A 23,319-nucleotide genomic window follows, 5' to 3' on the forward strand; every position below is an offset into this window, starting at 1 on the left:
TAATAAACACATTTATATTATAAACACTTTTCAAACACATTTCACATCTGAACATTTAAAACTGACTGCTCTCGTTGCTCGGTTTCTCATAGAAATCACCTAAAAAGTCAAACTTACTACCAACTCAAAACAATTACTACCCCTATTCTTAGACACACCTTGGTTCCAGGAATGAAGTCCTCCACCCACAGCCTTGTACACAGTAGCTGTCTAGAGAATTAAGGCCATATCTACTCTACCTTTATCTTGCCAAAAAGCTAGGGGAATGATGTCATGAGGCAGAGTCTCCCAGGAAGCCAGATGGAGAGCTTTGTAGGTTGCTTAGCACAAATTTTTAACAAAGATGTCTTCATTCTTAGGTCCGCAGGTTCCTTAACTTTTCATTAACAGAATTTGCCTTTACCCGGGTTCTTAGATTGCAGGCTTAAATACTGTGGTCACAATTGCATTTGGCTACTTCAGGCTACATCTGTTAATTAAACTAAAAAAAAAAAATCAGTTGCTGAATTTTGCAGTGGCTGCATTTTATTGTAGAGCAAGCCTGTACAAATGTTTCTCTCACCACAGAAAGTGTCATTGTATAGTGTTGTGATAGTTTTCCTGCAAAATTTAGCTCTTCTGTCATTCTGGTGGCTGTTGTGGTAAGTATAGTTAAATGACAAGTCCCATGGGTCCATCTATACTGGACATGTTGAAATCTGCAGGGGTCTTAGGACAAGGGGTTTTAGGGTTTGCAAAATGACTTCCTAAGTCGTACTTAGTCCTTTGAGGTCAGCATTTAATAACACTGCTTTTATATTCTAAATCTGTTACTAGTCTACATTGATTCTTGGTACTTGCAATGGTTTAATTAGAATTTTTTAATATCATATACATCTTATAATAATTATACCACTAAAACCTCACTGAAACCTAATTATGACCATTTAGTGAAGCATACAAACTGTCCTAGATAAGATGCAAGTTACGAATCATAAACACCTGAAATTACTGGATTATTGAAAGACAAGTTACTCCTGAAGATGTTTTCATTAAGATTCACAACTTTATATTTTGAAGTTTGAGAAATTTGAGGTGAAATATTTAGCTCCCTCTTCTGGCACAGTTTTGAAAAATACTTTTACTTCCATTTTTTCCCTCCTTATTTGAGTGAGAAATATGGTCAATATATTGTCGGGAAGTAATTTGTGATTGTCGTGGCATTAGATATTTGGCAAAACATACACATAACTTATGAAGATACCGTTTATCAAAGTGTTGTATTTCTTGAGACTGGAGAGAGAGTTCAGTGGTTAAGAGCACTTGCTGCTCTTATAGAGGATTCGGGTTAAGTTTATGAATCCACTGAACTCACGAACAACTATAATTCCAGGTCCAGGGACTCTGGTGCAGTTTTCTTTCCTCTACAAGTGCCAGGCACACAAGTGGTACATATACATCATATACATATATGCCAGCAAAACACTCATACATAATATGAAATAAACCGTAAGAGCTTTTTAAAGTATCTTATGTCCTACACATGCACGTGTGTGCACTCACACACACAAAAGCAAAAGTTTTGACAACAATTACACAGGGGTTTAGTTTGTTGTTAGGTGACTACTGGTCATTTGTGTTGCCTGGGCATTGATAGAACTCAGTGCAAGGGTCCAAAAGAACGTCCAGTTGCTATGATCAGCTATTCAGTTATATATCATGATAACACACTATCTCATGAGATTTCTATCTAGTCTCTCCTACCTGAGCTGCAGTTCTTTCATAATAACCTAGAAGCCAGATTTTCTGAGCCCCAGATTGCGCTCTTAAATATCAATGTGCCCAGGACATATGGGGGTGAAGATAGCTGTATGCTGCAGCATCTCTCGATTCTCCCTGAACATCCAAGCTCCAGTCTAGCCTGGAGCCCTTCTACGTAAACCAGGTACCCTAAGACAAGGCAGTCTGTCCTAGGAAAGATGCCTCAGAGGAGAGACCGTCAAAGCTCTATTGTCAGGGCATTCTGGGATTCTTGGTGGGCATTTGGTGAACATTCTGAAAGGGGAAAAACAAAACCCAGGTATGTCCCTGGAGCCCCAACAGTGTGTAATGTGGTAGAGGACCCCCGCCCCCTTAGCTCCATTTTGTGTTTACTATGGATGGGAGTAATTGAATTATTTATACTTAAATATTCTGTATTGTGGTTGAATGCACTTGACTGCCGCACATGAAATCTAATGTTGGGAATTTCTTTTTTTCAGCTTTCACCCTTCCCGATCTGGCTGAGCAGTTCGCCCCTCCTGATGTCGCCCCTCCTCTTCTTATCAAGCTCCTAGAAGCCATCGAAAAGAAAGGTAACCAGACTGCTAGAAGGAGTTAGTGCTAGACCTTTATTTCGTGACTGCTATAATTTATATGTGTCTTTGGGCCACTCATTATGTGAATGTCTTACTGGTTGTTGTGAACCTTGGCTGTGCTAGGTCTCTGTAACAGGGAAGAATCGTGACTGATAATTCCTAACTCTAGAGAAGTGGTTTTCAACCTTCCTAATGCTGCAGCCCTTGAATACAGTTCCTCATGTTGTGGTGACTTCCCCCAGCCATACAATTATTTTCATTGCTACTTCATAACTGTGTCTTGCTGTTTTTATGAATTATAATGTAAATATCTGTGTTTTCTGATGGTCGTAGGCAACCCTGTGATAGGGGTCACAACCCACAGGTTGACGACCACTATTCTAGACTACTACGTAGTTCCTATGTGGGAGCTATTCAATTCTTCCTAATTTAATAAATATGATTAACCTGCTTTTTAATGGCCCACTGGAGTTGCCAAAAATTATTGACAAACTAGATAACAACTAATTGTTGGGGTTGGCTTCCAAGAATATTCAGCATGCATCTAGAGGAGATGCTGGGTGGAAATGAGAATGGCCCTCAGGCAGCAGGCTCACCGAGTCTGCAGAGAACTGTGTTGTGCACACACGGTCTGTTTTGTCTTTCAGGACTGGAATGTCCGACTCTCTACAGAACACAGAGCCCCAGCAGCCCTGCAGAATTACGACAGCTTCTTGATTGTGGTGAGTCACTTCACGGGACTGTAAACGAGGATAAGCTCACCTTTCTGTTTCAGATGGCCCGCCCCCACCCCCATCCACACAACACCTTAAGTCTCAAAGGAGTCCTCAAAGCCTGCACAGTGTCCTCTGCTCAGTGAAGTTAGCCATGCACGCCTTGGCTTGTGGCTCCTGAGTGCAGGTGTGAGTGTGTAAGTGTAAGCTGTGAGCTCTCAACCTTTTCCATCCACACGAGCCCCTGGGTTCTGCAGGAATTTTCAGAAACAATTTCTTGACGTTTATCAGACTCTATCTCTCCCAGGTTCCTCAGCCTTGATTTCGGTAAGCTCTTACTCATATGGGTCACCTGAAAATATTCTAAGCCTGCATCATTTGACAGGTGTCTCCTGGTGTCCTCTTACCCCTTCTCAGGCTCTTTCCCTCCCACCTGGCCTGCTGGCTTTCTTCCTTGCTCACCTGCTGACTTTTTCATGCCATATGTCCATCGAGTAACATCATGGCATTGGGTGTTTATCTAGTAGTGTGATGGTGACCGTACTCTCTGCAGAGGGAAATTACGGGGTGAGAGTATTAGCCCCTTCCTGTGATGTAAACAGCCCAACTGTGGTTGACTTCATGCTAACATGATGTCATTGAATGTGAAGTTGGGAAAAACTGAGGACGTTTGATCTCCTGAGCCAGCAGCCAGCTCCAGCACACCGTTACTTAGGAGACACTAACTTACTCTACCAAATAGTGGCTTTATGTGACTTCCTCTTTCCTTTTCCATACAGGGAAAAGTACTGCTCTCATCCCAGGAAGCTATCTTCTCGTGCCAACTTCTAGAATGTCTTAAATCCTTCATTCATTTATAGTATTCTTTTCTTTCTTTCTTTCTTTCTTTCTTTCTTTCTTTCTTTCTTTCTTTCTTTCTTTCTTTCTTTCTTGTTTTTGTGGTTTTCTACCTCATATTATTTACCTGAATTTGGATATTTAAATGAAAGAGTTGCCTATGTTGTTCTGGGCAAGGCCCCTTCGGAAGAATGCTGGCATGGGAATGCCCACCTGACCCTTACGAAGTAACCATTTGAAGTGGGAAGTAGCTTGAGGCTTAGGCCATTTTAGGGAATTTCTACAAAAGACATTTCGTAGAGAAATGCGACTAGATGCTTATCAGCAAGTGATTTCACTTGAAGCAAACCCAAGCAAATGTCTCAACTCCAGTTCCTGTGTCCCTTGAGCTCAGCCTAGCACACACAGGGCAGCGTACCTCTGGGCTTCTGTGTGTTCCGCCAATCTGCTTGTTAGACTCTGGCTGGTGGAAAAGTCCAGAGTGAGAGCCTTTTTTGTTTTCTGTATTTCTACCAACCTTACCAGGGCGTTAAGGAAATACTGAGTTTTGTGCCTTGCCAATTGAAGTCGGGTTACATGTATTGGTTACAAGAACAAAATAAAAGGTAAAATTGGATGTTTGCTAAAAGTCACAGGAAATGTGAAGACACCAGAAACCGATGAAATTGTGAAAAGTTGTGGTTGAGGTTTTTAATGTGACCAGTACAAAACGTTCCACATTAGCTTTGGGAAAAGTTTTATTTTTATTATTTTTTTCACACCACTCAGGAGATGGCGCAAACCACCAAGATTCACTCACGTCAATGATATATTTTGATGGGCAGCATCCTTCCTCATTGCCACCAAAACTCACATGTAGAAAACTTGACACATTTTCATAGCCACAAAAGAGCAAACACTATCCAACCTTGGGAGTGCATCTGCCAAAAGTGTCCCCAGGTTCTAGACTTTTCAATACCTGGAGCTATTATAATGTCCCAGAGGAATCCTCCGTTTCTCCTGACAAAAAAATTGCTGGCTTTTGAACAATTTTGTAAATTTGCAATGCCAGACAGAGGCGAGGCAAGCAGCCCACTTCTCTTAATGCTCCTTTTGCAGCCGCTCTGGTAGCCTAATTCTGAAGTGTTAGTGACGCTAAGTCCCCAGTAGAGAAAGCACAAGTTAAGCAAATTCACTTAACATGATTTGGTGGGAGAGCGAGCGAGCGAGCGGCAAAGCCCTGGTTTATATCCAGATTATTTTAATTGTCCCTGCCCTTCTTGCCCCTCCCTTATTTTACCCTAAAACAAATTGCCCTCCCCTCTTCTTTTAATCTTCCTTGAATTTTAATGGTCAACACTTCCTCCTGACGCATTTTCGTGTTTTCTCTTAAAGTGCACCGGGTCTGTCTGAACCTGGCCCTCTGGATATGCCGCACTGATAGGAGTGTCAGGTTCACTGCGGGTTAGTCAGCCACATCCCCAGCCTCTACCCACTAGGTGCCAGTAGCATCCACCCCCGAGTCACGACAGTCTAGAATGTCTCCAGATAGTGCCAGTTTGCAGTCTGTTCTACCCCCACGCCCTAAGAACCACTACACCAGATAGAGATCAGTTGGTGGCTGGCTGGCTGGGGACTGGGGGTGGGGCCTCCCAGGGAGCTGACGTGGTATCGAAGGAGCTGGTTACCCATTGGTAGTGCGGTGAAAAGTGAAATGACGGAACACCCTCTCTCTTCACCAAGACAGCTGTGGGTGTCTAGGAGCTGCCAGGGTGGCGTTCATACAGAAGACGTAGCTTGTATTGCACAAGTCAGGAACCCCGGGGCACATGGGAAGTCCCATCTCTCTCTCTCTCTCTCTCACACACACACACAAAAATAATAATAAATAAAACCAAATATACTCCGTCATCAACTCCTGTGGCCTTTGACATGTGGTGAGTTTATCCCGAGACCTGCATATGTAATTTCATTCAAACACTGTGTAAAGACTAGGTAGACCACACACTCTGCATTCTCTGGAGTGAGCATCAGACTAACAGCTCCACACCTAAAATACTTGCCATGCTTCTTGTGTTGGTTGCTTAGGGAGGAAGGAGGAGAGGTACACTCTGTCCTCGAGCCCCCCTAAGTGACGTGAGATACATAATTGCCAGAGTGCTTGCCAAGTCTTCTGGTGAAAGGATTTCTCATCGGCCCTGCAGGAGCACCAAGGAGAGGGCCATGTGTCTCGAGCACCTAGAAGTCTACATATACTGACAAATGGAGGAGCATATATTCTTCAGGATGAGAAATTCGGTGCCACTGACTTTCAAGGCAAAGAGATAGAAAGTGAGGCCCACAAGGGCGGCAGCTAGCGGGGCCAGAAGCTTCAAATATTCTTTGGGGGTTTGCAGTGATGCCCATGTAATCTTAATCAACACTATATCATGTCACTAATAATGACCTAGTTTCAGGCTAGACCCTTTACACAAAGGCCCAATATGGCCCTTGCATATTTGTGAGACTGGGGTGTATCTGGTTAGAATGGGCCCTGTCTGATTAGCCCTTGGGAATATTTCAGCAACACATGTTTTATCTCCGTATCATTCAACTTCTGCAGGGTTTTCTTGGCCTGGTCTATGTGTATTGTACACTAGCCTGATTTTCTGAGAGTATGAAGTGTGGTCACTTAACATCTCGCTCTTTAGTGGGACGAGTTCCACTTAATGTCACGATGTGTCCGGAAAAACTTTCCTGCCTCAGTTTCAGCCCAGATTTGCTGCAGTCTCTCCATGTGTGGGTCATTTCTCATAAATGGTTGGGTGGTGCTTGTGAAGAATTTGACAACAATAGAAGGTTTCCGAATCAAAGTTCAAGTGAAAACCAAACATGTAATTGGCGGCGTTTGGCGTCATTTACCCACGTGCCGCCCTTCACTTCCACCGTATCTTTAGTTTGGGACCTGAAACCTCCGCACCTTGTACTGTGCCTGCTGTCCATGCCGTCAGGCCACAAATACCTCAGTTCAGGTTCAACACTGGTGTAGGGTATGAGTTGTCATGGTTCTCCATACACACAAAGTTCTCCATAGAAACACTGTGATTGAATTATGGGAGACTTTGATATGAATTTTCTTATTATCCTTCCTCAGCATATGTACCTTTTACCCACATGCATACCTCACACTTAAATATATTCTCATACATACATTAGTATATTTTGGGATTGGATTGCGTAAAATTGTTTGTGAAAACGGTTGTTTGAGTTTCTGATTTGAGTTTTTATTTTAAAAAATAAATAAAGTTTGGTTTGGGGTTAGAACAAAATTTCCAGGAAGTTTTGGAACAGCCCTTGACACAATTCTGCCATTTTGGATCACATATTTATGCAAAACAGCATTCCCCTGTTCATAACTTTTAAATAAAAATGTTGATTAGCTCTGAAAAGCACTGAAAGCGCTCTGTATCTTACAGTATCAAATACTAAGCTAAGATTTAATTCTGTATAAGCATAAACAAGGAAATCTCTCATTAGTATGCAAGTTAGCCTTCACCTTTAATCAATGGTAAAATTATATGTGTACCTAAGAATCCTTTTAAAACAGACTGCTTTATAATTTCAATAATTATTTGCTTTGCATGCCTTTACAGACCTCTATATTTCAGGTCATACAAAAATTACTTGGCTACAAAGAGATCATGAATAGGCAAAGGTTTTGTTTTTTTGTTTTGAATTGAAAAGGGGACAGTTGAAGGGGCCCTGCTTTACACGGCCATCTTTCAGGGATAGCCCAAATACTGTCCTCTCTTCACGTAGAACCTTCTTAGCATGACTCTGGTATTTTCTCATCTCCGAGACACCGCCCAGTTCAGCCACACACTGAGTTACATACCTATATTATCTTGCTCCTTATAGCTCCTTCACAGCAGAGCCCTCAGTGCCAGAACTGAAGACAGTTAAAAAAAAAAAAAAAGTAGTGTCAGCCCACCTTCTGAGCACACTGCTCCCCAGATAACTCTCCTCTTGGTCCCTCCTTGCCGAATGCCCTTCTTTTATGGATGCCCTCAGTCACTCTCGTTCTTGGTGCCCCTGCTTTCTAGTGGACCTCAGTTCCTTCCCCACCCCAAGAGCTGTGCCGAAAAGTGCTTTGGGTTACTGCTACCCCTGTTCTGGATGACTTGACCTCCTTTCTAGCTGATGGATTTCTCGGAGAAACTCGATCCTCTTCTCTGAGCTAGGTGGATGCTCTCAGGCTAGATAATAGCAGCATCAGGAAATGCTTTCTGGAACAGTTCGGATTATTCTACAGGCAATCTTGAAACTGATTGCTTAAATGCTGAAGTATCTTGATATTTAGCTGAGCATCCTGTTAAGACTGAATTTTATGTAGCGTTTATCAGTTCAGATTTGAGAAAACCTGGGAGTTTTTCATCTTCCTAATGTGGTTTGAGGGAACATTGGCTGTGTGTGTGTATGTTTGTGTTTGTGTGTGTGTGTGTGTGTGTGTGTGTGTGTGTGTGTGTGTAGATCCAAGACGATGAAGGTTTGCTTTCTTTGAGACTTCTTTCTTGACTCCCCAACAACTGCCCTTCAGTGTCTGTTCACATGGCCTTTCCTTCGTTCACGGATTTCTGGTATCTCTGGGACTTGGTCTTTTCTTACACTGATGCTAGTTAGATTGGTTTCAGGGTCTACTCTAAAACCCTGTTTAACCTGATCACCTGTGCTAGGATCCATCTCCAAATAGCAATGGAGCGTGGGGACTTTGAGTTTCAACACAGCCGCTAGGGAGGACACTAACATATCGGTAATAATGTTAGTATTTTTTGCTGCGCTAAGGAAGGTGGTACCAGCATGATAGCTAAAGTCTGAGCACGCTGGATGCTTATTATGTGGGACAAAAGCTACGTGAAGAAAAGCTGTTCTCTCCAAAATTCAGGAGCCTGCCCTATGAGAAACAGTCTTTCCTGAGCCCTAATTTCTCTTTCCCTCATGTTGCTTCCTTCCCTGGGTCTTTTTTAAAGACACACATTTGGAAAATTGGCCCAATCGAAGTATGAACGCCTGAAATATTTCTTCAATGACTTCTCTCCTAGATGCCGCCTCAGTGGACCTGGAGATGATCGATGTCCAGGTGTTAGCAGATGCTTTCAAACGCTATCTCTTGGACTTACCAAATCCTGTTATTCCAGTAGCTGTTTACAATGAAATGCTGTCGTTAGCCCAAGGTGAGTTTTCTCTCTCCAGACCTCTCCCGCACAGGTGACCGAGATGTAGATAGGTCTGTCATTCTGTGAAGTACTGTGTATAAGGAGAAGGCATTGAGAAAATTCTAAGCTGCCCTCCCAGTGCCTCGCCACCACCCCAGACTCCCTCCTTTTCCACAAAGCGTCTGAGTATTTGACAGAAGAGACTTAGACTTGTGTTGGCTTAGAAGTCAGCCCAGCCCAGGTGTTAAACTGGCTAATTCGCTTCTGATCATGATCTGTTGGGAAGGTCATGACTATCGAAGCCTTAGCCTCAGATTCAGAGACCTAGGACTAGAATGCATGGCGAGGAATCTTCTTGTCCACGGCCCTGCACACCCAGAATGAAACGTCTCGAGGGTGGAGCTCTGTGCAGTGCTTTGGGGACAGGAAATTGTGGTTCGTGACCTTCAAAGTTTAACCTGTGCTCCTTATCTGATGCTCTGAGGAAGCAGCCAATCAGGCTTGGAGCTGCTTGATGGAGGCCAGGCTTCTGAGAGCACACCCTGAACATTTTGTGGTTTTTTTACAAGAAGAGTTTCTTGTATTTCATTTGACTGGAGATCTTTACTTTCTCACAATGCATTTCTTAATAAGAAGGGCAAAGGTCCTAGGTGCCTCTCCTGAAGGTTTCTGTCTGGGCCTCCCTTGGTAGCTACAGCAGAGATTTGAAATGGTTCAAGCATTGGCTCGTCGGCACCTCTACATAGCCTTACTCTGTTTCCTGTATTTCTCTCTGTAACTTGTAGAAGTACAAAGCCCTGAAGACTACATCCAGCTGTTGAAGAAGCTCATTAGGTCGCCTAATATACCTCATCAATATTGGCTTACGCTTCAGTATCTGCTTAAGCATTTCTTCAAGCTCTCTCAAGCCTCCAGCAAAAATCTTTTGAACACAAGAGTCCTCTCCGAGATTTTCAGCCCTGTGCTTTTTAGATTCCCAGCATCCAGGTAAGTGAAAGATGAGAGAAGAAGGTTTGGGGGTATGGTGGGGGGTGGTGGGTGGCCCTAATGACTATTTAAGGGTGTCTGAAGATCCTGGCCACAGATGCACATCTCATGGGGACTTGGTCCCCACACATCAGTAGGATGATATTTGGAGATGGTATTGTTTTTAGGAAGGACGATTCTCACGAACCACCTTTCTTATTTGCAGCTCTGATAATACTGAACACCTCATAAAAGTGATAGAGATTTTAATCTCAACTGAATGGAATGAACGACAGCCAGCACCAGGTAAGGCTTTGCAATATTTGACAGTCACTTGGCTTTTGGGGCCTTTTCTTTGTACTTATACAAGAGTAAGCCTATGTGTAGGTACCATGAAGCAGGTGCTTGAACCCTTGTGTTCTCTCTTCCTTAGTTTCCTTAGTTACAAAAGGAGGCCCATACAGATAGAAACAGTGGTTTCTATCTCCTCTGAATGAATGCAGGTTTCTGGTACAACTGTAACGTTTAATAATATGCTAATTTATGGTTCACAGAAAAATAACAGAGGTGGGCTATGCGGTACATATCAGTTCTTGCAAAATTTAAGCTATCTTGGTTTTAGTCTTACTTTTTTTTCCCTTAAATTTACTAGCTCGAAACAAGTCTCATCACTTAGTTCAGGCTGGCCTTGAACTCACTTTGTAGCAGAGGTTGGCCTTGACCTCAAGCCTCCTTCCTGACTCCACCTTTCTGTCTTACTTGAGCATAGGGCTAGCTCTGTGGACCCGACACCTCTTATGCTTCAGGCATATTTATGGAGTTCGTTTTAGCTGTTGACTTTTTTTTTCTTCTTTTTGGGTTTTTTCTGATACTTATAAAGTGGGTGGGGGGAGATTGATAACTACTATATAATTTAAAGTATTTTGGAGTGTGTGTTTTGGAAGGGACTATGCCGAGAAATGTCTGTCAAAGCAAATACTTTCAACAACACAGGCAACAGGAAAGCAGTGTCGACTGCAGTTGGGGCGAGCCAGGGGCGAGCCAGGTGGTCTAGCTGTTCACTGAACAGGGCGGAGGGTGTCGACACACCTAGAAAAGCAGCGAGTTGCTTAGAGAGTCCAAACAACCTGTGACCCAGTAGCACACAGGGCCGCTCCTTTGGATTCCTAGTCAGCCCCTAGTAGGTGAAGCATAGTTACAGGGCCAGGAGGAGGTTGTGCTTGCCTTCTTCGTGTATGCCTAGACTTTTAAACCCAAGCACCCTGCTTCTGCTCTCTGTGATGGGTAATTCATGCAGATTAGCACGGCTGGGTGAGTAGCCACTGAGACAGAGCGACAGGCTGGGCTTTTTTTTTGTCATGGCCAGCTACGCTTCTTTGCGACTGGATGCAGCAGACTGAGAGAGGCAAGGGCTTGGGCTCAAACTCCACCCCGAAATGACTGGACATAGATGAGTGCTCAAGACGCAAGATTTTGGGAAGGGCTTCTGTGGGAACTGACCCAAAATACTGTACCTGGCGCGAGCGTGATCATAGGGGAGGCAAGTGTGGTATCTTCCAAAGGTTCCAAACCGCAGCAAACAGCGTTTAGTGGGGATACCTGGAGCTGTAGACAGAGTGCACTGGATAATGGATTCAGGAGCCCTGGGTTATGTACAGGAACTGCCTTTGGCCGCAGTGGGTAAGGATGAGAGTGGGGCCTGGATGTGGCTGTGAGCCATTGGACTGCCTACGCAGAGACTAACCACACAGGCTAGGAAGGAAGAGGGCACCAAGAATAGGCAGGCCCTGAGCGGCAACTGTTCACTTCCTCCCGACTGACACTGGGATGCACCCTGGAGAAGAAGCACAGCTGTGCTTTGTCTGCCCTGTAGGGCTTGGGGTGGGGGTGAGGGGAGCTGAGGAGTTGGTCCTCATGGCCTTCTCCGTAACACTCACTCCCTGACCTCATCAGGCAGGTGACAGGGACGCTGAAATCCAGATGGGACTTTTATAAATGAATTGATTACTAAGGTCTTATTTGTCTGTTTGGCAGGGAGGGGTGTTTCACCACTGGGAGTTTAATATACATGGATTAAATGTCTTTTATCAGACTGACTTCTAAGAGTAAGCATGGATCATCGTCCGCTGCTCTCATGCCGTGGCTAATACACAGAAGAGCCTGGCAGCCCCCCCATGTAGAAACTGGCACACTGATTTCAAAGCAGGATTAGTTCCGTCAGCTCCGCTGCTGAGGATGACAAAGATTGAACATCCTGGATTGTCCCAGTATTTGTGCAGACTTTAAAAAAAAATAAAAAGAAAAAGAAAGAAACAAAGAAGGAAGGAAAGAAAACGGATTAAACCAAAGTAATTCTTAAGCCCTATCTGAGCCATTTTTCACTTCATGCAGTAATTTTTCAGCCACCCTGAGCATTGTCTAGGTCCCTTGGGATTAAATGGATACCTCAGAGGTTCTCATGTCACGCTCCACCCACAAGACGGTAGGGGAAGGTAGGTGCCTTCATCCTGAATACCTTTGGGCTCCAGGCTAGCTCCAGCACCGTGATTGGCAGGGTATCCCAGAAAAAGAAATGACCTCTTCAACCCGGTGGGAATCCAGTGCCTCCCCCACCAGTCCAGCATGCAAGAGCCCCCAAGGGCTTTGGAACCTTATCTCCAGTGCATGCCCATAAGTCAGACATATATCTAAGCTGCCACTCTGAACAGAAGGGCGTCTTTAAGGACCTGTAAGTGAGGAGTACAAGGAGGTGTTTGTTCTGTGGCAGATAGACGCGTCTCTGGCTTCTTTGGGTTCTACCAGGTAGTAGTTAGAAAGATAAGGCCCATGCCTGAGGCCAAAATATCACCTTAAATAAGGTCTGTTAAAAAACAGCCTCTAAATTCGAGCTGGGAGTGCACTTCTAAGACAGAGATTTGGAGGTGCAGTTGATGACTTTTGGGGGTAACTGAATAGATAAGTTTGTGGAAGAATACACCCTGAAAAGGGCCTTGAACACCGGGTCCAATTCTAAGTGGAACAAAGGAAAATAGCATTTTGATTTGCAGATGGACAGCAAGCCAGCTAATAAGAGTGTTTGAGGCTCATCTTTAGGTTGTGTGCACACATAGGACATTTGTACACTGCGGTCGGTCCCTTAAGAATGTGTTTCTGCAAACTGGCCCATCAGGCGCTGATGTAAGGCCGCGTTTTAGGTGACAGGGTTCTAAGGTACCACTGGGACCCTGAAGATACAGAGATGAGAGGCTTGCTCTGCTACCGGACCAGTGTATGCCGCAGGGAGATCTGTCCAGGAGCTACCTTTGGGTCCAGCTTGTCCTGTCTGCAACCTTTGTATACCTAAGTTGTTGGAACCATCTCGAACCATGGGGCTATGTTCAGTGTACAGTCAAAAAGCCTTCCGAAGTTTCTAGAATGTAATGAGCTATACCTGAGGGAAGAGCCTATGGACAACAGGGAACAAAGGGCCGAAGGGCCAGGTGGGTAGCTTCAGGAACAAGGTTTCATCAGATGCGCCGTGGAAAGAAGAATGGGTCGCTCTTCTCCCAGGGTTGTTAGGATTAAATGAGCTGACATAAATAAGCGGTGTGGCTTGGTGGGTGGAGTGGCCTGGGTGTCAGTGCTGCTCCCCCTGTCACCTTGCCAATGCGCCTTTGCACGGTGCACAACATGTACAACTGTGCACAGAGTCCCCTGTGCCATCCACTTCATCCCAGTAGGCCCCAGTGTGCCTTCTGTGCAGGTTAAAACAGCCCATTCACCATGTGTGTGTTCTTGATTCCCTGTTCCCTATTCTTCAACTGTCCCATGGGCTTTTTTCAAAACTGTTAGTTTAATTGGTTTGGCTACATCTCTAAAAGGCAAAGACAAAAACTATCTCTCATTTTGATCCCTTCCAGTTACAGATCTGAGCACAGACTAATAATTCTTCAAATATACTCATAAAACTGATAAACTTGGGTTTTCAAAGAAATTTTAGAAACCAGCTCATTTTGTGCGCCCAGCGGCCCTTTGAGGTAAAGATTTCTTGCTCTTATGGAAGGAGGCACAGGTGTGGCCAGGTGATACAGAGAGTGTGTTTTCAGAGTTCTGTTGTTAGCTTGCCATTCCCTCTGTTGCAAGAAGTCCTCAATATGTTTAAAGCTGAGTGGCAGGCTTTCTGGAATTTCTTTTACACTGCCCAGACATGGAGAACTAAACTGATCTCGCCAGGGCAGCCACAGTAGGAACAGGTCCAGTGAACACAGGGTACCTCTGAATACCACCCATACTTTGGATTTCACGGCCGTCTTCAGAGATGCTAATGTAGCATAATTGGAGTCTAACATTGCACCCTCAAGCCTGGAGGAGGCAACAAGTGGCTCTTTCTCCCCCTGTCCTCCTACACCTGTCAGAGTTCATTTTTAACCACTGGCGCATTGCAAAACATCCCTCCTGAAGAGCGTAATTCATGCATCGTGTTTGAAAGGCTCTGGGCTGGGTTTTCGGCTGAGGCGCAAGCAAATGCTAAGACCAGAGAAATGGTTTACTTTTCTCTCAATTCCCCCCCCCCTCCCATTGGGTTTCAAATGGGGTCTGACCTGAGTTGTTTCAAAGGAAAGGAATGAAACTTTGAGAAAGATGCATAGCCTGAGAGAGAGGTAGAGGTGAATGGAGGGAGAGCCCAGCTCCATCCCATTAAAACCAGCCAGTTTTACTCAAAGTCTGCAGCAGCATTGTGAGCTCTGGCCACGTGCTGGCGGACGGTTTTACTTTTGTTTTCAGGGCACAGCCTTCTCTCTCAAGGGACAGGATGGGTGGGGGGAAGTGGCCCTAATCAGTGGGGAAAGAGTTCCCCTCTCCACTAGACAGTGGGCGTGCCTTTGCAGAAAGCTCTTAGCCTGCCTCTGACTTTTTGCGTATGTAAGCCTGGGTTTGTTTATTAACTGGAGGATGTTCTTCGTTGTTAGTGTGTGTTCTTTGAGACCCCAGGACATGGAGTTATAGATTTACCTCCTACTGGATGGCCCTACTTTCTAAGTTGTGTTCTGTTAAAATTATGAAGGAACTCATTCCTTTTTACCGTCAAAGATTGCGATTCATTGAGTTTTTTTCTGCTGCCTCCTTTTCCATGGCTTTTACTCTTTAATAGTGGTGCTTGGAGCCCTTTGAAAAAGAAGCAAGCTTTCCAGGTCTCAAACCATGGGTCCCTCCATGCGTGGAGAGGACTTGTTCAGGGCAGAAACCATGTCCCAGAAGTTTCAAACGCATGCTAATGATCAGAAAGTTTCCTGACTCGGCGCATTCTGCTGCAAAGCAGGATCATGGCCCATCTTTGCCTCTGGAGGGAGCTGTACAGAACCCTGAGGAAAGGGATGCACGCTAGCTTGAAACATCCAGGTGGTGACGTGAGCCTCCAGTTAGACTTACAAGGTTTTCTGTGTTCTGGGTCTCCGCAGTCCCAGGTAAATGGGACACTGAGAAAACACAGGTTTTCTTAAAGGGGCTTAACAGGTACATGGAAATTATTTCCTAGGTGTCGTGACCTCTGTGCCTTTCGTTTATTAGTGACTTGTATAGCCAGCAGCATATTTGTAATCATATCTATTAGTTTGTGGGGTGTCTTGGTTCTAGAGAAGATGAAATGGGAAGTTGGGTTTTCTCTGAAGCAGGAGTGATTTGCTCGGTTCCGCCAGCAGAGGGCTCCCTCCCTAAACTTATGAAGAGCACGAATCTTATCAGTGGGGACAGATTCGTCTCACACTTGCAGCCCCATGGTAGAGAGTCCCTGGTAGCAGATTGATTGTGCACATTGTGAGGAAATTGTTTGCAACAAGGTGTTTGTGGCTATTTGAAGGCTTTTTGGGAGTGTACTACTTTACCATAGATACTTTCGTTTTGAGACTCTCAGAGTTACATTTTAATCTCTCTAGGAGGTAGGTCCAGACAGGTATGCTTAAGAAACCACGGTGACTGTTTCTTCCAGAGGGGCACTTTTTAAAGCAAGGTAATGCATGAATATAAGAAAACAAATTTACTTTTCTTAAGCTAAAAGGAGAAAACCAGGAAACCAGAGTTTTGTTATAGGTATGATTTTTTTTTTCATGTGGCCTAAAAGAAAGTAAATTCCATTTCTTATCAGTTTTTACTTTCCTTGATCACGGGAAGCTAAGAGCAGAGAATGGAGTTTAGTGCCAAAAATCTGGAGTTCTTTTTGTCTGGGGGTTTTTCCTCCCCTATAGTATGAAGGAATTGCCTGGGGTAATATCTAAATTACTGTTATGTTTTGGGGTTGTAGGCTTTTGTGCATTTTATTTCTGGTTCAAAAGATTAAAGTGGAGAGGCCTCTGTGTCGATGCAATGGAAAAGTCCCAGGGAAAGATTTGAATTCTTTTCTGGTCAGCCAACAACCATAAACCTAGTTAGTTGCAACTTTCTCAAATAAAGGACTAGAATCCACTGGAAGGAAGGTGTGTCCTTCTCTGTCCTATCCTTTGCCGTGCCCAGCCGGCAGTGGCAGTTAACCCAGTGCAGACACACCTCTTAGAAAGTCCTAGGACCTTGAAGGTGAGCTGAAGTTGACCTCTTGAAAATCTGGGCTTGCAAGGAGGATGCACTCCTGGGGCTGCCAGCCCGTGTGCCTGTGCGATGCTCTCTGTGAAAGGCTTTCCTGATACACCTGCAGGGCCAACTGTGCCAATGTGTGGGAGGAGGTGGACACAAGAGTGAGGCACCCTGTTCTGGGCTGTTCCAAGAGGTTCAGGCCTTCACAAACGCGGCTTTGATTCTATTTTTTGCTGAACTAGCTGGGCCATTTCCTGTGCCGCTTCACTGCGGGCCACTTGAGCCCCCGGAGCGGGGGCTGCCTGCACATACAGGCACCACGGCCACCAGGGAGGACTATTTTCAGCGCTCCCTTACAATGCCCTTCTCATTTCCAGGGCGAAAATGAGCGCAAGTTAGTCTTGCCTCGGTCACTTGTCAGCCTGATGACAACTTTGACTTTGACTTGGGTGCCCCTCCCCCTCCCCAAATCCCTAGCTCAGCAAATATTTGAACCTGCCCAAGTTAATCATGAAGCCGCGATCTTTATCTGAGCGAGACGGGCAGCGTCCGCCAGAGCTCCTTTCTTCCCCTGAGCAGTTGCGCGACCCAGGGGGGCTCTGCTCGCGGAGCCGCCGGGGACGTGCTGCCGGGGCGGGGCTCGGGGCGGAGGGACCGGCTACAGCCTAGCCTGGGGGAGAGGGCGGCCGGGCGGAGAGTCGCGCGCCCCCGCCTTGCGCGCTCTCCTCCTGTTAGGCTTGCGACTGCTGGTGCCTAGCGGGCGGGGGAGCCTCGGGGGCTGGAAGAACAGCTTCTTTGGATTTTTTTTTTTTCTCGGTGGGATACTGGCAGTTCAAAGCGAAACCGCTGAAATGCATAACCTACAAAGTAAGTCGCTTTTCATTTACGCACTTCTCCTCACCGGGCTCTTTATCTGCAAGCCGTCCTCTCTAGTTTGACTGGAGCGGGTGTGTGTGAGTGGCTGTGTGTGTACTGGGAGTGTGTGCGCCTGGGGAGAGCAGATGGGCGATTAGGGGGAAACACTCCCTTCTGTCCTCCAGGGGGGGACATTGTAGGGGGGAAGAGATGGCATTTAGGTTTGGAGTTTAGAAAGTGGGGGTCAGGAAGTTGGGACCAAGCCAGAGCTTGCAGAGAACATGGAAAATCACCTGTCTCTCTGACCTGCCCCCTTGGGTCCCCTTGCCACATGGCAGCAGCAGCCTGCAGCTAGGCTTCCTGTAGGAGTACTGCACACTGGCCCTTTCGGGGTGATCCATGGGTTGGTTATACTGCCAAGGGAACTTGTCCCTTTACTTTTGGGGAAGACTCAACATTTTTATTCAACTATTATTTTTTTTCCATCTTTTCTAAGGACATACTTCACCACGACTTTTTACCATTTTTATTTGAATTCTAGGATAGATTTAAATTTTCGTTTAGATTTACTTCAACTTGTAGGCAGATAGAGAAGTGTGAATTGGAAGGAACAGGGTTGCGTCTGCTGCTGTCTCCAATGAGGCAGAAATGCCCTAGGGAGGGGACTCAAGTGGACAGCAGCCAGAAGAGAGAATGCCTTGCTCTACTTTTCATACTGTGTGATTCCAAACGTGGTGGAAATCTAAAGGGGCTTCTGTGTCCGTCAGTCTTCCCACGGGTGCATAGCACACCCCCCCCCACCCAGAGCCCACTCTCATTTTTTAAAATGAAGCCTCATTCACATTGGAGCAGTACCCTCCACAATAATGTAAATGTCAAGAGATTCCGGTCCTTGGTGGCCCTGTATGTTAAAGCTCCGGTTGCGATGACAGAATCACATGCAGAGGGATTGAAAGAGCCAAACTAAATCCTTAGATTTGTAGAGAAATTGATTTCTTTATATTGAACACTGCTAAGAAGGAGTATTGTCCCCCAAGTAAAGTACTGAGCTAAAGAGAGAGGGGAGGGGAGAGAGAGAGAGAGAGAGAGAGAGAGAGAGAGAGAGAGAGAGATTACATCACCTTTTTTTTTTAAAGCAGCTAGCAGTGAGACGGGTTCCTGAGTGAGCCACTTGGCAGAGAGCACCTGAACTCTGCCTTCTGATATATGGCCTCTTATTTTGGCAGAAGCACCTCATTGTCCAGTCTTGTTAGGTAGGAAACATTGAAACTCACCAGTGTGGACCATTAATGCTATCATTTCTGCAAATAACAGGCGTCTTCATTCCTGTGCTGAGTTTGCATGATTTATTCTGTAAAGCCTCATTGTGACCTTGGGATATTCTGGTAGAGGCATTTTGACTGAGTACTGTCTTTTAGCTTCCCCCTTTTAATGTGGTACATTTATAGCCATGCTTAAGAACTGTGGGAGACTGTCTTAAATATTCAGAGCGCTTGATCCTTTCTGCTTCTCACATAGAGAAGCGATATCTAAGGGCTTTAAAATAGAGCTGAGGGGCAGTAGTTTGATGCCTCTGTAAGATTTTTATACCGCGGACTAGCCAGGCTATCTCTAAGCCCAGATGCACTGAGCTAGGGACTGAGCTAGAAGCTGCTGCCGGTGTATCAGCTGTTGTCAATCTGCCAACAGCGGAACGTACCATGCTGCAGGGAGTAATAAAAGGGAATTAAGAGAACTCACTGCTGGAAGAGAGCAGGCAAATTAAACACCTTTCGAAACGATGAGCGTGCAGACATTGCAGCTGTGTGGCATGGAGGCAGGCGCTGGGAAAGAGGCTGGGGCCGTGTGAAGCTGGCATCCAGGAGGACCGATGAAGCAGGAGTGGTCTGGTGACATTCTTCTGACTTGATTGGCTGGGGCCTGTGATGTAATAGGTTACAGTGCAGCCCCGTATAGGTTTTAAAATGAATTCCCAGGCACCATTACAAAGAAAGCCGGACTCTTTTCTTATAACTGAGCACAGCCGAGGAAACTCTCGCACAAATGTACACCACGGTTTGGACTATGGAAGACCTGGACTTAGAGTGTGCCAAGACAGATATAAACTGTGGCACAGACTTGATGTTTTATATAGAAATGGATCCACCAGGTAATGCTGCAGTATTAATGGAGAAGCTAGTTAATTTTCTGACTTTAATTTTTTTTTTTTTTTTTTTTTTTTTTGGAAAGCGGCTGTTAACAGATCCTCTCGAGATTGCTATTTTTACTAATTTGTTTCACGGTTTAAAAGTAGTCTGATTAAAACTTTAAAATTAAACAGACTGTTTGACAGTAGCAGCAAGCTCGGGCTGTATGTGATACAAGCTGGTTCTTGCTGAACGGCGGGCTGGGAACTGGATTCCACTTCTTCCGCTGCTGGCGTCCTTTGTTAATTATGTTCCTTGGCAGGTTGGGCTATATTGTTGTATATTGTTCCTTTAATTAAGGGGACGTGTCCTTTGCGCTGTTTTCTCCGCTGGCTGTGGACTCTGGCAGCGTGGTACTTTGCTGTGATGATGCCGGGTGCTTGAGAAAGCTCGTGAGAGGTAGCCGTGACTTAAACTCAGGTCTGCTGACCTGAAGGGCTTGTGAATCAGATGTTGGAGACTTGCTTGCTCTCCTGCCGAGAGACTACAATGGAAAAAGAAGTGGGCTTTCCTCGCCTTTGTGAAAGTCTTGCTAGACACCGGAAATCTTCTGGGGGGCATAAATTGAAACAGTCTCAGTGCTTTCAAAGTTAGTGGTATCAGATTTAGGTAAAAATCCTAGCTCCTTTGGTTGGCACCTCTGGGGTCAGCCCTCCCTTCAATGGGGAAACTCAGAAATGCCTAGAGCATGTTGTCACCTTGTGGAGGAGCACACTGATTTGACACTGAAGAAGAGGATGGGGTTCTAACCTAACGTGTAGAGCACAGTGTCCCCGCAGCAGCATGGTAACTGAAGACTAAGGAGACGTAGTTCAGAGAGGAGTTTCCTGAAGTGGCTTTGGCAAGAGAGCCATGCCTGACGAACTAACATAGAACTAACAGAGAAACCCAGTTCTTAAAACACACTGCAGTAAAATGAGGACTTTAAAAAAAAAAAAAATGTGATTGCCACACTCCTGCAGGACAGAGCAACCAAATTTGCCTTTCATAATTAAGGAGGAGAAGGAAGGAAAGCCAACTCCTGTTATTTCTGCTGCTCAGATGTTCCTAGTTACTTTCTTTAGATGGAGCTGCCCGGGCACACAACTTTAATACAGCTAAAACCCAGAGGTAGAAATGTCGACTCTTGGTTAGCATTGACATTTTCTCCCATAGCCAGTCCTATTTATTTCTTAACCTCTAGGTTGGTCTGTCTGTCTGTCTGTCTGTCTGTCGTGTCATCCTCCCCCCACCCTCCTGCACTACTTTTTTTTTTTCCTTTTCAGTTTTTGTTTTTAAGCCATATTCTGAGATTTCTTTTGAAAACAAATACCTGCTGTGGTCCGTGGAATTGTGAATCCCTGGTGTCCTCTCCCACTGTGAATGTCTTAGGAAATTCAACTGCCTTTTAACTGAAAATAGAATTTTTGTGCGTCTTTGATTAAAATAAAATGAAACCACTTCCTCCTTACTTTTCGCTGCTGTAATGAAATGTTGTTCTTCTGAAAGGATGCGATCCTAATTTGAAACGTGCACTTGGAGTCAGGATGGCAAACAACTTTCTTTTCCCCTTTGCCTGCAGCACTGCCCCCGAAGCCACCCAAGCCCACGACTGTAGCCAACAACGGCATGAACAACATGTCCCTACAGGATGCTGAGTGGTACTGGGGAGACATCTCAAGGTAAGGCCGTGCGTGGGGCTCTGCCTGTCCACCAGATGCAGGGAGGCTTCCAGTAAGGGAACAGAAAGCACCAGCTTGCTGAGTTCCATTTTTAGGATGTCATCCAACATAAGCATGAAGCATAGTTGGTTCTCTTCCAAAGACGACCAGAAAAGTCACCGAGCACCAGAGCAGTGTGGGTGCTGGATGACACAGGAAATTAAATACCCAGGAAGCTTCCCTGTGGACAGAGAGGTCAGGGAAGCGCCCAGGGTGACAGAGCACTGCCCGCTTTCTCTCTAGTGAGCAGGACTTTGGGAATTCAGGTTATTGCTTCCCTCATAAACCCTTGTAGCTTTTCGAGTGCTTAGTGAGTGGGCTGGAGGAGCCTCTTTGTGGACTATGACTTTCTGGGCCGATTTATCAGAAACTGTTTTAAGGGGGGGGAGATCCTTGTATTATAGAGATGCCAATTGTGTAAATGGGTGTATGCATACGTAAGTGTAGGTGTCATGCACTTATTTTTAGTGGGAATAATTTATGACATTTCTGTATAAGCAATGAGAAATTGTTCATTAGTTTTATGTGCAATAGCGACATGTGACCCCACAAGGACAGGAGGATGTAAGATGTGGGACCTCTGGATTTTCTGCTCAGTGACTGTGAAGGCTAAGGGTATGGCCCCGTGGTACAGCAATCCTGAGTGCAGGAGGGGAAATGGTGTGCAAGTCTGTCTGTCTGTCTGTAAGTGTGTGGTCTTTCAAAGTTGAAAAGTAAGCATGGTCCTTCATTGTGCTCATTCCAGGGAAGAAGTGAACGAAAAGCTCCGAGATACAGCGGATGGGACCTTTCTGGTACGAGACGCGTCTACTAAGATGCACGGCGATTATACTCTTACACTAAGGTGAGCCAGGGAGGCAGCCGTAATGGGGATGTCTGGGATGTCATGAAAACACTTCATTAGAGTTCTTTCTCCTTAAACCTGCACATAATGTAATGGTTTCATTATAGAATTTTGAAAGATGCTTGTTCTTCCCTCTCCCCGACTCCTGTCTCCCTCCTGTAAGAGCCCCCCCCCAACCCGACTACATCAGAAAACTTTAATAATCATTAGTTTCCTATTGTATTTACAGGAAAGGAGGAAATAACAAATTAATCAAAATCTTTCACCGAGATGGCAAATATGGCTTCTCTGATCCATTAACCTTCAACTCCGTGGTTGAACTAATAACCCACTACCGGAATGAGTCTCTCGCTCAGTATAACCCCAAGCTGGATGTGAAGTTACTCTACCCGGTGTCCAAATACCAGCAGGTAATTTAATCAGCACTCCTCCCACCGCAGGAGCACAGGGCCAAGCCACTCTCCAGCGTGGAAAATGATTTGAAATTGGCTTTTGACAAACTTTGCACCATGACTGGAATTTCACAATGGCTGAATCAGATAGCATGTTGGCTGTTTCAGTAAGGACTGTTACTGGAATAAATACCTTATCAACTGAGTTTTTTTTTTCCCCCTTGTATATCCTTTCCAGGATCAAGTTGTCAAAGAAGATAATATTGAAGCTGTAGGGAAAAAATTACATGAATATAATACTCAATTTCAAGAAAAAAGTCGGGAATATGATAGATTATACGAGGAATACACCCGTACGTCCCAGGTGAGTTTAAGATAGTTTTGACTAGTACATGTTATAGTCAGATTTAAAAGAAGAATTGTGTCTAACCCATTTCCGTAGAGCCCATGCGTATAAGAATCCCACATTAGGCTTGCTTCTAACTAGCAGGGCCATTGGGAGCTTTCAATCCATGCAACATGAGTCCTGACTCAAGACTTCTGTTTAGCCCGGACTTTAATAATAACTGCTAATGGTGGTTTGTCCAAACTCTGGGACGGAAATTTCATATCCATCCCCTCTGCTGTGAGGAGAAGCTACTGTGTCCACTGTGTTGATTGCCAGAGGAGAAAATAGCATGGATGATAATAAAGATTAATTGAAAAGACTGACAAGGTTGTGCCTACACATTTAGGAACGCACACACAATAGTTAGTGAAAAAGAGGCCATGAATTT

General features: G+C 45.1%; 1 protein-coding gene across 3 annotated transcripts in view; it reads left to right on the forward strand.

The window, feature by feature from the left end:
• Positions 1-23,319, forward strand: part of Pik3r1 (phosphoinositide-3-kinase regulatory subunit 1) — an 82,614-nt gene that overhangs the window by 54,788 nt on the left and 4,507 nt on the right. Inside the window, exons 3-11 of one of the 3 annotated variants that reach the window (XM_050160351.1) lie at positions 2,241-2,333; positions 2,984-3,058; positions 8,944-9,075; positions 9,843-10,044; positions 10,250-10,329; positions 21,169-21,268; positions 22,053-22,151; positions 22,381-22,561; positions 22,782-22,907. In XM_050160351.1, coding sequence (XP_050016308.1) covers positions 2,241-2,333; positions 2,984-3,058; positions 8,944-9,075; positions 9,843-10,044; positions 10,250-10,329; positions 21,169-21,268; positions 22,053-22,151; positions 22,381-22,561; positions 22,782-22,907 — 1,088 coding nt within the window. Of the gene's footprint in view, positions 1-2,240; positions 2,334-2,983; positions 3,059-8,943; positions 9,076-9,842; positions 10,045-10,249; positions 10,330-17,148; positions 17,434-19,244; positions 19,571-21,168; positions 21,269-22,052; positions 22,152-22,380; positions 22,562-22,781; positions 22,908-23,319 lie in introns of those variants that run through there. The other 2 variants (XM_050160354.1, XM_050160353.1) reach the window with 2 other exon arrangements.

Source organism: Alexandromys fortis, unplaced genomic scaffold (assembly GCF_014885135.2).
Source record: "Alexandromys fortis isolate MF-2015 unplaced genomic scaffold, M_Fortis_MF-2015_v1.1 scaffold_76, whole genome shotgun sequence".
Taxonomy (NCBI): domain Eukaryota; kingdom Metazoa; phylum Chordata; class Mammalia; order Rodentia; family Cricetidae; genus Alexandromys; species Alexandromys fortis.